At 40.4% G+C, this 16,737-nt stretch overlaps 1 protein-coding gene across 6 annotated transcripts in view; it reads right to left on the reverse strand.

Moving 5' to 3' along the window:
* SYK (spleen associated tyrosine kinase) overlaps positions 1-16,737 on the reverse strand; it is a 51,211-nt gene that overhangs the window by 16,419 nt on the left and 18,055 nt on the right. For 5 of the 6 annotated variants that reach the window (XM_065045737.1, XM_065045736.1, XM_065045735.1 and 2 more), the window contains 5 exons: positions 12,660-13,112; positions 10,298-10,458; positions 2,562-2,700; positions 1,061-1,142; positions 155-201 (listed from right to left, as the gene is read on the reverse strand). In XM_065045737.1, the coding sequence (XP_064901809.1) occupies positions 155-201; positions 1,061-1,142; positions 2,562-2,700; positions 10,298-10,458; positions 12,660-13,073 (843 nt within the window). In that variant the 5' untranslated portion in view covers positions 13,074-13,112. Of the gene's footprint in view, positions 1-154; positions 202-1,060; positions 1,143-2,561; positions 2,701-10,297; positions 10,459-12,659; positions 13,113-16,737 lie in introns of those variants that run through there. The other variant, XM_065045739.1, reaches the window with a different exon arrangement.

A 16,737-nucleotide genomic window follows, 5' to 3' on the forward strand; every position in this document is an offset into this window, starting at 1 on the left:
TATGTTAGGCTGCTTCTTTTCCACTTACTGCTTATACCCCTAGAAAAACAAGTTCACCGCTGCAACAGTATATAAGCATTAGGATTCCTAGAGCAGTATGTGACTGGAAGTCTTCTCAAGTATATGCTACTGCTCTATCATCACCTACTCTTACCTTTGATGGGGTTCCGGGAAGAGGATGAGTGCTAAAAACAACATTATCTGTAAAATAATCAAATGAAGAAGGACACTGAGCAAGGTGAGAAATGCACTGTAAGAACACAAAATTTTACAAAGGGGACCAACCTTCTAGTTTTTAAATCATATTAAAGTGTTTGTCCTTGCTCATCTTCTTTGCTTTTGTCTCTATCATGCAGCAGAATCTGGCGCTTGCTGTGACAGAGACAAATATATGCGCAGTGCCTAAATGATTCAAAGAAGCTGAAAAGGTACGGGCATACCCTCTCACCATGGCACTGGTATCCAGTCAGAATGACAGAAGAAGGCCTTAGGGAGAGAACACTGCTTCTGGAACAGCATGAGTTAGACAAGGATCAGGTAGAAGTGTCTTTCTCTCCTTGGCAATCAAGCCAAGAGGGAGGACAAGGTCTCATGGGTATTTAACTTAACATTATAGAAGAAACAGGGCAAAAAGCTTATTGGACTCAGAACACCCCCCTCAGCCCCCTCCTGTCAACTTATCAAGGAACATCTCTCTGGCCCATGCTTTCAGCATCAGTTGCAGCCAATCCCTTGTTCTGTGCAGCTCTCCCCAGCATGGGAAGCAACGCCTCATCTACTGGCAACTCACCTGCTGGGTGCACTCTCACTACACCCAGCTGGAATATTTGCCCATGACCGCACTGCACCTGCTGGCCCACAGGATCTGCCTCCACCCTGCATGGTCTGGCAGATCCTCACTCACTTGAGAAGTCAGAAATTTAACATATAGATTTATTTTTATCTGACTTTAATCTACTGTAATCTGCACCCACCTACACCAAAAGTGGAAAAAATACACGCATCATTACCACCATTAGCATGGCTATTTATGCATATCAAAATAACAGAAATAACTCACCATTTTCTGCACCAAGTTTTGGACAGGGAATGGTAAGAACCCTTAGCAATCCATCTGGTTTGTATGAATAGTGCTCAACTAACTGCCAGAATGAGAGGGGAAAAAAAAAAGAGATAAGGAGATAAAAAGATATTAAAAGGTAAGGGAGATATAATTAAATATACTGTCTCTTTAAAACTGTGTGCATACGTACAATATTTGGTATATATTACAGCAAATGAACTGGGCATACAGAAGATCTTCACTGTGTGTGCTCTTAACTTTACTTCTGTTTAGTAGAGGTGCATGTTTCTGAAGTAACCTTGAGGATGAAACTGGAATCTGATCCAGGAACTGGATTTGTAAAATTCAGCATTCCACACCTGATTCAGCTAATCAGCTTTGTAACTCTGAGATCCTGCCCTCTTTTATTCTTTTCTTCCTTTTTTTTTTTTTCTGTTCTCTCCTTTTTCCCAAGATGGGCATAACTACAGTGCAGGAATTGTCCCAATACACAATGCTTCCTTTCAACCTCAAAGCTGCAATGGGATGTAAGCATTTAATAAATATATAGCACAAATACCTGTGGCCATTTCTGTTCCTGGATTGTTCATTCCACAACATTTTATTACAGGTTCATTACTGCTATTTTGGCTTTAGTGCATTTGGGCAGAAAGGAGGGGGTCTGTGATTGAAAGAGTTGCAGACATATTCAAAAGAACTTGTAAGATATCATAGCTGCTTTTAAATTTCCAGTGACTCCAGGAAATAAATATGCAGGACATTTACACGAAAGGCTAAGAATTAATGTATGCAAGTAAAGACTCATATTTTAGACTTGAGACTCTGTTTACTTTTTTTGGTAGAATTTTAAGCAAGAGGACATAAGAGATTTCTGCAGGGGTTTCAATTACCTCAGCATTTTCAATTTACACAGTCATTTCTTCAATATTCAGCTTTATTACTGACTATAGCATAGTCAGCTATGCATTCCTTCATTGCTTAATCTTGACCAGGGTTCAGACATATTTTGGCGGTAACCCTCAGCATATTATCCTTTTCAGCCTTGAAGGTAGAGAATTTCAAAGCTAAAGAATGCAGTATGTGTACAGCATCCTAAACAATCCCCTTTGTGCCTCCTGGAATTCTGTTTATTGCTGTCATAAAGGACACTAGTGAAAGACTATAACTAGCATAGCTATTATTGAATATGGTTGCTTGCAAATGCAAACAGTCTTCCATTTTAGAGAACGTCCAGCTGAGTAATAATTACAGCAATTTTAAACTTGGCCAAGCTGCAACATCATATGTAAAATGATAAAATTTGCTAGACTTACATAGCTTTCCACATTAACATATATTTTCTTCATGCATAGAAACCCCATAAAGTTAGAAACGTGTGACAAATAACCCACCAAAACTTGTTGCTATTTAGCTAAAGACTGTTTTTGCACAGCAAAGTAAAACAAGCTGCCTCAGTGAGTTACATGGAAACATGATGACAGATTCAAAATTAACAGACCTGCCAGAGGGTGTCAAATCTTTTTCCATCTGGTATGGAGAGCTTTCCTGTCTTATCTCTGTCAATACGGTAATGCAGTACTTTTCCATCATTCAGCAGACACAGGGCATAGGAACCATTGCTATCCCTTTCTCGGATACTGCAGGAATAAGAGAGATTTTCAGAGTCATGCTTTACTAGAAACGAGGATCTGGGTTGAGGCTTTTTTTTAAACCATCCTTTCCTTTAAGCTTTTGAATTAAAGTAAAGCAAAATCAGCACTGCAACTTTTCAAGACATTTTGTTGGGCCTTTATTTCACAGAATCACAGAATGTTCAGGATTGGAAGGGACCTCGAAAGATCATCTTCTCCAATCCCCTTGCTGGAGCAGGAACACCCAGATGAGGTTACACAGGAACATGTCAAGGTGGGTTTTAAATGTCTCTAGAGTAGGAGACTCAACAACCTCCCTGGGCAGCCTGTTCCAGTGTTCTGATACCCTCACTGAGAAGACGTTTCTTGCAAACTTAAGTGGAACCTCTTGTGTTCCAGTTTGCACCCATTGCCCCTTGTCTTATCATTGGTTGTCACTGAGAAGAGCCTGGCTCCATCCTCGTGACACTCACCCTTTGTATATTTGTAAACATTAATGAGGTCAAGCCTCAGTCTCCTCCAGGCTAAAGAGACCCAGCTCCCTCAGAACTCCCTAAAGTTGTTTTTGGTTTTTTCCCCTTTTATTTTTCACCAAAAGTAACAGATGAAAACAGAACATCCACAACGTGGAGCTCTTTGCTAGGCAGCTACAGAGCACTGTGCAGTGCACAAAGTGCTGTCTGAGCAAGCAGGCATTTGAAGGCTTTGGCACTGCAGGCCTGCAAAGCCCGCGGAAGTCTGAGGCCAGGGTCCAAGCAGCTACACTTCCGTCTCCTCTGCAGCTGATCTAAAATTAAAAACAGTAGATAAACGCCTTAATTAAAGCAAGATTTCTCTCTTTTATCTTTTAGTTTGAAATAAAGAGATGGCAGCAGGGGCAGAAGATAAAATACTGAAAGAACACAATGTAAAACACAAATAAAGGGAAAATCTTTGTGCACTGAAACAACTTGTTGCTTGGCTGGGAATCTAATATAAATAATGTATTTCTGTAATCATCAATTCTCATCATTTCTGTAAACACATTAAAGCTTTGTTGGACATTTCACATAAATTTCATATGAAATTTCACATGAAATTTCACATGGTATTGTGGTATATATTTGGTCTAAACTTTACCAGGGAGAGATCACATAATGTAATATAAAAACATTGTTCGAAATTGATAGGTAGCCAGGATGATCTCCTTCTTCCAGGAGATCTGCAAGCATCATCTGAGTTACGTGTTAAGTGTTGCAGAATTGTTTTATGTGTACGCAAGGCTAGCTCACCCCAAGACCAGTGTCTTCTGGGGACCGGACATGAAGCAGACAGGAATTTGCTACTAGCTCTATCACAGTTGGCGCAGCATTTCTGAGTTTAGAAAGTATGCTTTTTCTTTTAGTTTCAATTGCCCATGCTCACTGGCTGCTGATAGTGAGACAGCAACAGAGCTAGACTAAAATTTTCTGGAATAATGGGTTTTTCCTATGAAAACCCCTGATTTGGCAACTCTGAAACATTTCTTGTTTCAGTGTGCACAGAAATCTCTTCACTCTCCCTTGAATTTTATAAAGCCCTGAAAAGAAATATAGCAGGAAGGTGTTGGGAAGCTTCACTTGGTGCAACACTAGTACTTGCTATAACATCTCAGAAGACTTCAGAGGCAAGCATTAAATTCTGCTCCTCAGCTGACCCACTCAACACTGAACTAAAACTGTGTTTTGTCTGAGCTACTCATGCAACTATTTTTTCAAGCAGAACGATTTTTGTTGCCTAAGATGTGAACAGGACACTGACTAAAGGAAAAGAGAAGGGTCAGGTTTTTTTGTTTTCTGCAACCAAAATAATTCGCCTGGTGTCTCTAAAGCAATTTGAAACACTTTGTGGTTTTTCATGACATGAAGGCATTTTCTTAGCTGATTTCCTGTGCTGACTGACCAGTGCAGAGCAACAGGTTCTGCTAAAATGAAGAATCACTTTTACTTAGTCTTCCTCTGACTTGCCCTTAGCAAATAAGGCTCGAGAAAATATTTTCAGTATGGAGGGCATTACCTCTAAAACACAAATGAATGGCATTTAATTGCATTTAGACTTCTGCTCAGAATACAGCACAAATAAAATTAGAAAAACGCAATGGATTGTTTCCCAGTAACAAAAGTCCTTCATGTTTCACATGAGGAAATGATGGCTCCAAAACAATTAGCTCTACTGAAACTGACTCTCATTTGCAAGAGTTGTTACTATGACAAGAAGCATCACAAACATTTCTTGAGGGTGCAGCCATCAATGGTAGAAGACAGTCCTGAATTCTAAGTGTACACGCAAAAAAACTTCCATTCTAACACTTATGATTGACCAGGGTCCAGAGGAAGCCTTCTTCTCTGGGGTTATGTTCCAGATTTGTTTTTTTAACTATAGCCAGTCAACTCCAGTACAACTTGGATCTCTACAAAACAAAACAGGAAGTACTACTATCTTTCAGAACATGTCTGAGGAGCAGAAGTATTAAGAGCATTGAAGCAACAAGCCAAATGATGGCGTAAGTCTTAGTTTTGTCAACTAGAACCCTTACTGCTCCAGGAAGTGCTCTCAAAGAATTTGCCATCGCAGTCCAAACCAAAAAATTCTACTGCCTCTGGTGACAAGAACTGTCATAGGGCAATTTCATTTTGCTTTTGTAGACTGTGATAACGTCTGTCTAGGTTAGGCTAAGTTTCCAGAACTCCAGCCGGGTACACGTTACCCAGTACCTTACTGTCACTGTAAAAAATAAAATCAAAGAAAAAGGCTGCTCATGCTGAAAGTTATATACTGAAACCTTTTCAAATGGAAACCCAAGTCTTCACACCTTCTCGATGGTGCTGCCTGCACTACTCAGGGTCATCACATCAGATGTGGGGGCTCTTTTCATTTATGGAACTTTTGTTCTATGAACAGTAACAATTTTCAGAATGTTGAGGAAAAAGTCCAGAATTCCAAATGCACTATCTGCTTTAATGTGCTCTGAAATTACACACACTATTTATTGTTCTTCAATACCAACTGATGATAAAACCACCCTCATTTAAAAAAACAAATATTTTTTTTAAAAGGCATTTTGGCTAGGAAGGAAGCCAGCAGTGAAATATCACCTGGTCTTCCATGTCATGCCATTGCAGATAATTATGTATCTATTGAAGAAAAACATGAAGATAACAAATACCTGTAAATAAACAATATTGTCTTTTCATCCACTGAGATTCAGTGGAACAACATCACTGGGAGAAAACGAGAATTCATAGATATATTAGAGAAGTAGCAAGACATTTCGATTTTCTATGACATACACTCTAAAACAGCAATTTTAGAAGGAAGTGAGAAACTCAGATTCTTATGTGATACAACACAAAGAAGGTTTAGTTATTGACTTTAATTTTCATGCTATATGTGTTTGAGAATCTTTTATGTTTTTGTAAATGTGACCTAAATAGCAACCAATAACTATTTGGAACATCGTTACAGACTGTGTAAATTGCTAACCATTCTCTCTTTTGGTAAAGTCTCCATTTTTTATTGGAAGCAAAAAGAACAATGTCCCAATTTTTTCTCCTTCCAAGTGAAAAGCCAAACGATCCCTTTCTTTCTAAAGAAAAATATCCCTGAGGGTAAAAACCAGAAATTGCTATTACAACATGCCTCATTGACTGTGTAGAAAAAAAGAAGTCACAGCATTCTACAGTGGAAAATAATGGAGGAAATAAACTAGCAAAATGCTTGCTTTAGGAATGGTGTGGATTTTTTCTCACTCCTGAATCCAAGGGTATGCAAAGGTTTGCTTTAAAGGCCTTGCTTTGTGTCCTCAGTGATAACAGCTTCCTTGATGCTAGAGACACTGACATTCCCCACTGCTGAGCAAGCTCCAGCCATTCCCTCCTTGTCTGTCCTTAAGACCACCTCTCTTGTAATGTTATTAACAACACAGTTATTCATCATCACTTCAAATACCTGCAGCACAATGCACATTTTCCAAGTTTGAAGGTAATAAGGAATGAACTTGGTGCCATCTGTAAAAGGGTCACACAAAAGAAAAAATGGATTGACTAGAGCCTACATTTACATATTTTCCTCTCCTCTGTTTAGTAACACATTCAAAGCTGTTTCAGAAATGTCAGCACACTACAGAATTCGGGACCTAGGTCAGCCACACACTATTGTTGTCTACAATGGAACCTAAAACTTCATCTCCTGATAAGGCTATTGTGGTGTGCTACACAGTGACGAAACACCTCTGCAAGAAGGATTGTGTCACTGTAGTTCATTTTGTTGGCATTGCCCTGCCAGCAAAATACACTATGCTCCAGCAAAACCCTAACAAATAGCTTTACTGTATAACCGCCTGCAACAGAGGATGTTCTCAGTACAGCTATCTTGGTGGGGGCTCACATCTTTTCTTCACACCTCTGACCCACCCTGCTGCTGATGCACACAGCGCAGAACAAGCATTGAGAAGCCACAGCCCTGCTGTGGTGGTCAGCATTGGCACATCGCCATGTACCTAACTGAATCCGTAAACAGCTCTCCAGAGAGCTGTGGGCATCATGCAGGCTGCTGTGGAGGGGAATGCAGCACCTCCAGAACACACGGCTCACTGTCTGTATTTTACCGTTTGTCTTAGAAATTTTTTATGGTCATCTAAGACCTACCAACTACTTGGCATTTTGAACGGTTAGGTTCTTTATAGATATCATTTCAATATTAATAACAGCATTAATAATATTAATAGTATTATCTATGACGATCTAGGCAATATTGATCATCATAATATAAAATTATGGCCCCTAGTGGGCAAAGTCTAATGAAAACACAGTGTCTTGTAAGAACCAGCATCCTATCTAGCATGCAAAGCAGTGTTAATGAAGCTAACAGGGCCTGAGAGTTAAATATTCAGGTAAATAAATAAACACATTTCAAAAAGGGCTATTCAGGTAGTTCTGGAGATACCATATTTTCCTTCTATTCCACCGCTACAGTTTTTTTCTCCAAATGTTGCAGCTAACTTGGCAATTTTTCAGGAGTGCTCTTCCTGGAAGAGGTGGGCACTGCTTCCTATTTCACATCGTTTCATGGCATTGTTTCTATATTTGGCTTTGAAAACAAATTCTATAGCACCCACAGACATAGTTATTTCATTGAGTTTTCAGTCATGACCAAAACTTTAAAAAGACCTTTGAAAACTCACAGAATCACACAGAATCACCCTAGTAAAATACCCACAGTTGCTTGGAACTTTTCCAGCAGCTTGGATAAGACACAATGTTAGGTGTATTATTATACTTGTGACATTTTGAACTGCAATCAAGAAGCCTTTCAACTATTTCCATATTATACAAAAAAACTTCTAGATTTTTCCCTCTATGGGTTTATCTACCTGATGCAAAATCAACCACCTGAATTCCAGCAGAACTATATAAGATATGCACCTACTACACATAATCAGTACCACAGAAGGTCTGGCTGCTTCCTCCACAGCCCATCAAGCATGTCACTGCAAATGGCACCAGAAATGCCTCCTAGGCCACCTCTAAAGGAAACAGGGAAATGCCTGGGAAGTATTTCTATCCAAAGCTGTAGGAATGCTTACAGAAGATTAAAAAGAGACCACGGTCTCTAACAGAGACTGGAAATGTCAAGTCTGGTAAAAAATTATGCTCCCTCACTCCAAAGACCATCCCTGTTGTTAAGAAATGTTAGCTAAGGAATCTATTTCCTTCAAGAAAAATTGGGTTCCTTTTTTCCTCCAAAGAGAAGCACTTCAACCACACAGGAACCAAAGTGTACAAGAGGTAAACTGCAAAAGTTGCAAGTTTTCATACATGATCAACATAATGACTCAGCTGATAGAACATTGATTTGATAAGATGTTAATTCAGAAAGTAATATTTTTTTAGAAAAAAACCAAGTTATTAAAGGTTGCTCCTGTTACATCTCCACCTGCCCCTATGTCTAAAACATAGGAAAAAAAACCCTAGCAAAGTCAGGGGCAGTGAAAAAGAGAGGTGGTATGGTAATGCTGAGCTGGTAATCTACAACAGCAGCTACGTTCATCAGTGAAACTTCTCCTATGCTACAGGAAGAAGCATTCAGAAAAGATTAATCTGTAATGAGGGGAATTTTTGGCTCCATAAATATTGTAAGAATTTTCATCACCTATGGCAACAAAAGCAACCTGATCCGCAGCTGTGATCCCAAGAAAAAGTGAGTATACGGCTGAAAATATGAAAATGTACGGCAACTTGGGTGAGAGTGACCATGCAACAGAAAAAAATCAAAGACTGAGAGAAGAAAAGAGATTTCAAGAAATGGTATGTCAGTACACTAAAAATATTCTCATAGGAGTTAACTCTACTGGAAATAAAGATTTAGGGCAGTTATTGGTTCCTGACAATTAAGACTGAAACATGGAAATACATGAAGATTGCATCTACATTAGCAAGTAGTGTGGCACAATTACAGCAAATCAGTAAAGTGAAAGAGTTGGTACTGAAGATGCATATCCATCTCACATTCACTCCTGGGGTTTTACTTTGGACTAGCTATAAAAATGTCAAAGATAGCTGAGTACTGAAAGAGACTACGTAGGTAGGCTATGAAATTACACGGCTCTAAGTGGTTCTTCCTTGGCCATGACCTTTAAGCTTCATTTAGTATCATTACATAAATACTTCCACTGGGTGGGGGATGGGGGTGTGAAAAATGGCTCAGTGAAAACATTGTGTTTTTTTCAAATGACGATTTTCCAAAATAAAAATTTTTTGGTTAGAAGATTTTGACTGTCTCTAATCCTCACAAGAGAAAGCTGTTAGTCACTATCCTAAATGACACATTTGCACTCAGAAAACAAAAGACCATGAGGGCGAGTAAAGGCAGACAGCGGCAGGCAAAAAATGGTGTTACCAAGGTAAAGGCAATTTCTTCTGCTGCTTAACTGCAAAACAAAGCACTACCACTGCCCCCAGGAAAACTGACAGGTATAGATGCCAACAGTTGTTAACATCGGCAGTTCATTTATATTTTTAGCACTGTGGTTAGTCAACATATTGGGTGCAGGTGGCTGGGCTTTGGCAGCAGGAGCTCTGTGGGGAGGCCAGGGCTGCCCTGAGCTGCTCACCACTGGTTCCAGCTGGCCCCAGTGGACACCCCCGCATGGCACTGCCAAGCTCCTCAGCCACATATTTGGAACCATACAGTTTTCTACCCCTGTTCTGTTGAGGAAGGGGACCGTGACAGCGGCTTGGTGGTCCAAGGTTAACCTACCACAGTCACTTAGTACTGCTTATCAGTTATAAAACAAAGTTTAATTAATTTTTTCTTAGTACTGAGTTTCTCTGATGCTCCATTTAGAATTAAACCTAGTATTTGATTTAAAAAAAAAATCACCCACCTTTTGCTATAGTTTCTCATCTTATGTTGAAACCTAATCTTGGAGACGCTTAGTACAGGAATGATTATGTTATGTGTATTATGCTGGACTGGGCTCCCTCACTGTGAACGAGCCACCTTTTAGAACATATTCTTATTTGACATTCATTCAGAAGAACTACGCAGTAACACTGGTGGCAAACCACAGAAAAAAAGCACTCACAGGAATTTTCCATTGTTTCTTGACCCAATGAGGATACGATGTTCTGACTCTTCCCGAGAGATCCTCCCATGGAACCACGGCATCTTCTCATGGGCTGTAGTGGCAATCAACTTCTCCAGCTGAGGCTTTTGACTAATGATAGCTTGTTCAAGAGCGTGCCCCTAAAAAGTGATAAAAACACAGTGGGACACTCAAACTGTCTTTGGCAATAAAAACATGACCAGTAGACTCCCAGTACTGGATTGCTTTTGAGACATTCAAAATCTGCACATATTTGTTGCATGTAAAGAAAAGATCTGGTTGCTATAAAGATATTAAAACAGAAACAGACGTATGCTAATCTAAACATCGCAAAGCTGGGATTCTTACTTTACCTCTGAGAAACAGAAGGAAAAATAACAGGTAAATTAAGCCCTTAATATATCAGTATTTCAACTGGAAATTATATTTTTATCCTAATGAGATATTGCTAATTATACTTAGTGTCGTCACTCTGAGATGTCATACCACACCTCCATATTACATATCTGTGGCAGTTTACTGAAATAAACTGAATGCACTTTGCATTGTTGCAGCATGTCCATGTTGAAGACACCAACACTAATTTCCCCAAAACATACAGGACAGTTCCAATTCTAGAGTGAAATATAGTAATATTTTAGGTATAACCTGGACAATTCTAAACTTGTCTACAACCCATCACTTCTAAATTTGGCCCAGAATCTGAGGGCAGAAAACTCTACATTTGTCAGTTTTCAATGTGAGTTCACCAACTTCCTTCTAGATTGGGCTCAGACTCATCAGAAAAAACTGTAAGCCTCAGCAGTTGTAGTAAATATACTTTAAGTTTCAGTCTTTTCCAGTTTGGGCATTGCTTCACATGTTTTACAGAGCATAACAGATACGGTTACTTGTTAGTAAAAAAAGAGACGAAAAACCTTGCATAACTCCATGAGTTCGTAATGGTAACTCACAGCATCCCAAGGTGAAAGAATATTCCTATTGCAGCCTCCTACACCAGTGTTTCCATCTTAAGACTGTTTTTTCCACAGTTATTCTAAGCAAAAACTTAGACTGTCTTCCTCAGCATGGAACATTCCTGCTTAACACACAGTACTGAAGATGTATATGCAATGCTCTGCACTTAAGAAACCAAAGTCTATTTTGCATATAATCTAAACAAGCACTGCAGAAACAAACCAGCTAAGAGGGGAGGATGTAAAACAAGTCACCATGATGCCATGCCTGCCTGCACATCAACCCATAAAAATTCAGAATCAAAGGCAATCAAACAAACCATTTCTGTATTTTGCTCATTACTTTATTGTGCATGCGGAAATCAGATGACACAGGTTGGTGCAGTGGTAGATCACAGAATCATAGAATAGTTTGTGTTAGAAGGGACCTTCAAAGGTCATCTAATCCAACCCCCTGCAATGAGCAGGGACATCTTCAACTAGATCAGGTTGGCCCAGAGCCCCATCCAGCCTGGCCTTGAATGTCTCCAGGGATGGGGCATCTACCACCTCTCTGGGCAACCTGTGCCAGTATTTTACCACCCTCACTGTAAAAAATTTCTTCCTCACATCTAGCCTGAACCTCCCCTCTTTTAGTTTAAAACCATTACCCCTTGTCCTGCTCTTAACAGGACCTGCTAAAAAGTCTGTCCCCACCTTCCTTATGCAACCCTTTTAAGTACTAGAAGATTGCAACAATGTCTCCCTGGAGCCTTCTCTTCTCCAGGCTGAACAACCCCAAGTCTTTCAGTCTGTTCTCACAGCAGAGATGTTTCAGCCCTCCGAACATTTTTGTGTCCCTCCTCTGGCCCCTGTCCAACAGGTTCATGTCTTTCCTGTGCTGAGGGCTCCAGAGCTGGACTCAGTACTCCAGGTGAGGTCCCACCAGAGTGGACTTGAGGGGCAGAATGACCTCTACACCTGCTGGCCACGCTCCTTTTGATGCAGCTCAAGATACTATCGACCTGGGCTTCAGGTGCACATTGCTGGCTCGTGTCTAATCTTTTATCTACCAGTATCCCCAAGCTCTTCTCCACAGGGCTGCTCTCAATCCCTTCATTCCCCCAGCCTGTATTGATACCGCTATGCTAGCTCAATACATCATAAAAGTCCTAAGTTTGGTAAAATTTCAGGAAAACTACACTTACGGCCAAGTTTTTGCATGTACTGGGGCAGGCGGTGGCAGGGGGTGGCAGGGGGAAAACCCAACTGCTCAAAACTCAGCCAGCTATGATTTCACTATGAAAAAATACTACATAGCAGCAGCTACAGCTGGAAACAAATAGAGCAATCTCTTGTTCTCCTAACTCAAAGACCACTCTATGGCAAAATCAGCTGGGATTTACCTGCAAGTTCCAAGTTTGTTTGACATACTCTCTGATGAGGTTTTCTTTTAAATCTTCAAAGGGTCCTGTTTTGGGTTCAACACCTGGTGGTCGGTTGAAAGGTTTCCTCAGCAGGCAGACAAGGCCATCCGCTTCCTCTGAGTGATAGTTAATGAGTTCAGCAGGACTGGCATGCGACTTGCCTCCTGCAATAGCATATGACCCACTCAGCTCCCTCTCAATTGTATAATGATGAACTTTCCTTCCATGGGCCAACGATAAGGCAAAGCCCCCCAGGTAATTCCGGCTTTGGCGCAGCAAGTATAGTCCATCAGTCACTCCTCCTTGCATCAGGTACTCCTCAGCTTCTTCACGTGTAATATTGCCAAAGAAGTACGGCAAGTGGTTGGCAGGGTTCGCTGTATTAGAAGCCATGTTTTTTGTTTTCCAAGTGGCAAATTCAGCAGTCTGTATCTGAAAAACACAAACATGAGTATCAGTTGAAAATAAGAAGATAAACCAGTAACATGGCAGTTCACATGTCGTGTGTTGGTAATACATTCAAAAAAATATTTTAGGATTAAGATCACATTTTTATTTTTATCTTGTTATAAGCTGTCTTTCCAAATCCCAATAGAAAGTTCTTCCCTGTAATATAAAACAAAAGTTTCTTGTAACTACACACAGTCCCTTTATTTCTTTCCCTTTCTGCTCCTTTGCTTAGCCATACAGAGGTCCTGACATTTTCACTTGCCTGAATGCTATATCCATCCTTTTGTACTGGCCTTCAGGTATTTGCCAATAAAAGGAACTAAATACATAAGAAGACTCAGTGAGAACAGATTTTCATCTCACTTTTGTGCCATTATGATTCTTCTTATAAAAGCAGTGTGTGGGCTGAGTATGGACATTAAGTCCTATATTAAAATAGTTAACATTCCTCTCCACAGAGATTTACCAACGGTTTGTTAATGGGGAAAAAAAAAAAAGTGATAGAGTTTTTTTGAGCACTTTTAATTTCAAACAGCTTATATTGAGATAATACAATGGCATACTACTGAAGAGAATCAAGTTCAGCATCGCTGAAGACTAGTGAGTATAACATAAATGTCTTCAATTATTTTATTCTTAATTTAACAATAATCTCTTACATATATATTTAATATATACCTACCATATATATAAGATGTTATTATTATATATATTAAGATACATGTTTTAAAAAAATGAACAAGGTCTCTATAGAACTCTAGCTACAGGAATACTGTTCTTGTGCCCTGTCTTCCCTGAGTTACCCTAGCTAAGTATTGTGCTGGAATTACTTTTGTATCTTTCAAGTTATTGAAGAGACACAAGTGCTGAATTTGGTTTATTATTCATATTAGTAATTTTTAAATGACTACCTAATGGATACTGGGAGGAATAATCCGGCTACCTGCTGGTAACATTTAAGTGGATAGGAAGAGAATATATTGACACCAATGAGACCTGTATTCTTGCGAGGGTATTTACAAGCTCTCTTTTTGTCAAATTAAATGGTCCACAACTGCAACTACTTCTGTAATCACAAATTCACCAGTCAAGTCATCAATTGTTTCCTGCAACATTATGAGTTTATTGTATACTTTCTCCTCCAGATACTTCTCCAACCCAATCACTGTTTAATCAGGAACGGCCACAGACCATTACATGGACAGTTTATGGGGCATAAGAAGGAAGGAACTCCATTTAAGAATAGTTCAGCATCCTTCAATCTAGGAAAAAAAAAGAAATATCCCACTGAGTATTATCGCCTGTGCATCTGTAAAATGACTTGTCCTCTGAACCACCAGACAACACATGAAATGCTAAATAAAACTAGCAGTATGTGTTTACGTTTGTATTGTTTGTGTGTGTTAAACTTTTCCTTAGGAAATATCTCACAGCTTCACTGCCAAAATTTTTATTTCCTTGTCTTTTAAGCTCAGCTGTGACAACTTGATGTTGAAATTCACTCAAGTATACAAAACAGGTGACAGCCTCTGTTATCTATAGTGCATTATGCAGATTTTAGGCTAACTAGGCAACACTACAAGTATGTAAAAGGAAAAACGCTGTTGTTTCTCTCAATTTACAAGATCACTGCACATATTTTTTTTCCAATGTATAAATAATAAGTAAAATGTATATATACTAAATACGAAACCTGTCAATATTAACCTACACAATCCTGTTATCTGTATTTTATTCGGGTTACTGCAGCTCACTTGTCCTACCTTCCAATATCTTGGTTAGAAGTGGACAAAAGGATCAGAACTTCAGTTTCTGTTGCTGTGCAGGATATATCAGTCAAACAATATGCCTGTCACAGCTGAAGAAAGTCCACAATTTAAGGGAAGACATGCAGCTGTCTGTGGAATCAGCATTAAATAATTCCGGATGTATGTGAACGGGATTAATGAACGTCTTGTCCTGCAGCTGGCCAAAGTGTGCAATGGAGTTATGTGAGCACAGGTGAAGAGAACCTTATGAAAGACCACAGAAGAAGGGAGATCCCATAGTTTGAAGCTGCAACTGAGCAACAGGCATCTTAATGTAGGGCCTCCTGGCACACAGTGCTTCAGGCTGACACCTTCCCTGTGCTGTGTCTACTACTTAGTTCAGATACGGCCCATCAGCGGACCACAGCCAAGCTGCTGTCTCTTGCACTTGAGTGAAGAAACAGTAGAAAAATACCTCTGCTGCTCTGTGAATATGTGAAGAAAGTTTAGGCAGGGAGGTAGGAGATAGAGGGGAGGAGCACACAAGTCAAATGAACAAGGCTCATCCAGTATAAAAAACTAGACAGGACACAGTCAGGACAAACCATATATTGTGCATATCTTCTGGTCTTCTCCCCCGTTTCCAAAGAAGGGACATATCAAAGCTGCCAAGCTACTGCAGCCCTACAAAACGGGGCTGTGTGCAGCTTGTTATTACTCTTATGGCTTCCAACAAGAAATTAATTACTGGTTTAAGATCACATACTACACACAGGTTCATCTTTTTGTTGGAGTCTAGTTGGAGGCCAGTATCTAGTGGAGTGCCTCAGGGGTCAGTACTGGGGCCAATATTATTCAATATATTCATTAACGATTTAGACGAGGGAATTGAGTGTACTATCAGCAAGTTTGCTGATGACACTAAGCTGGGAGGGGTGGCTGACACGCCAGAAGGCTGTGCTGCCATCCAGCGGGACCTGGACAGGCTGGAGAGTTGGGCAGGGAAAAAATTAATGGAATATATAACAAGGGCAAGTGTAAAGTCCTGCATCTGGGCAGGAACAACCCCGGGTTCCAGCATAAGTTGGGGAACAACCTGTTGGAGAGCAGTGTAGGGGAAAGGCACCTGGGGGTCCTGGTGGACAGCAGGATGACCATGAGCCAGCACTGTGCCCTTGTGGCCAGGAAGGCCAATGGCATCCTCAGGTGTATTAGAAGGGGGGTGGCTAGTAGATTGAGAGAGGTCCTCCTTCCCCTCTACTCCACCCTGGTGAGACCACATCTGGAATATTGTGTCCAGTTCTGGGCCCCTCAGTTCAAGAAGGACAGGGAACTGCTGGAGAGGGTCCAGCGTAGGGCAACAAAGATGATTAAGGGAGTGGAGCACCTCCCTTATGAAGAAAGGCTGAGGGAGCTGGGTCTCTTCAGTTTGGAGAAGAGGAGACTAAGGGGGGACCTCATTAATGTTTATAAATATATAAAGGGTGAGTGCCATGAGGATGGAGCCAGGCTCTTCTCGGTGGCAAACAATTATAGGACAAGGGGTAATGGGATCAAGCTGGAACACAAGAGGTTCCGCTTAAATTTGAGAAAAAACTTCTTCTCAGTAAGGGTGACAGAGCACTGGAACAGGCTGCCCAGGGAGGTTGTGGAGTCTCCTACTCTGGAGACACTCAAAACCCGCCTGGACATGTTCCTGTGCGACCTCACCTAGGCGTTCCTGCTCCAGCAGGGGGATTGGACTAGATGATCTTTTGAGATCCCTGCCAATCCCAAACATACTGTGATACTGTGATACTGTGATTTTTGTTGTCAAAATTTCCCTCTGCTTTCCCATTTAAATGTTTCAGTTCTGAGAA

This window comes from Columba livia, chromosome Z (assembly GCF_036013475.1).
Source record: "Columba livia isolate bColLiv1 breed racing homer chromosome Z, bColLiv1.pat.W.v2, whole genome shotgun sequence".
NCBI lineage: Eukaryota > Metazoa > Chordata > Aves > Columbiformes > Columbidae > Columba > Columba livia.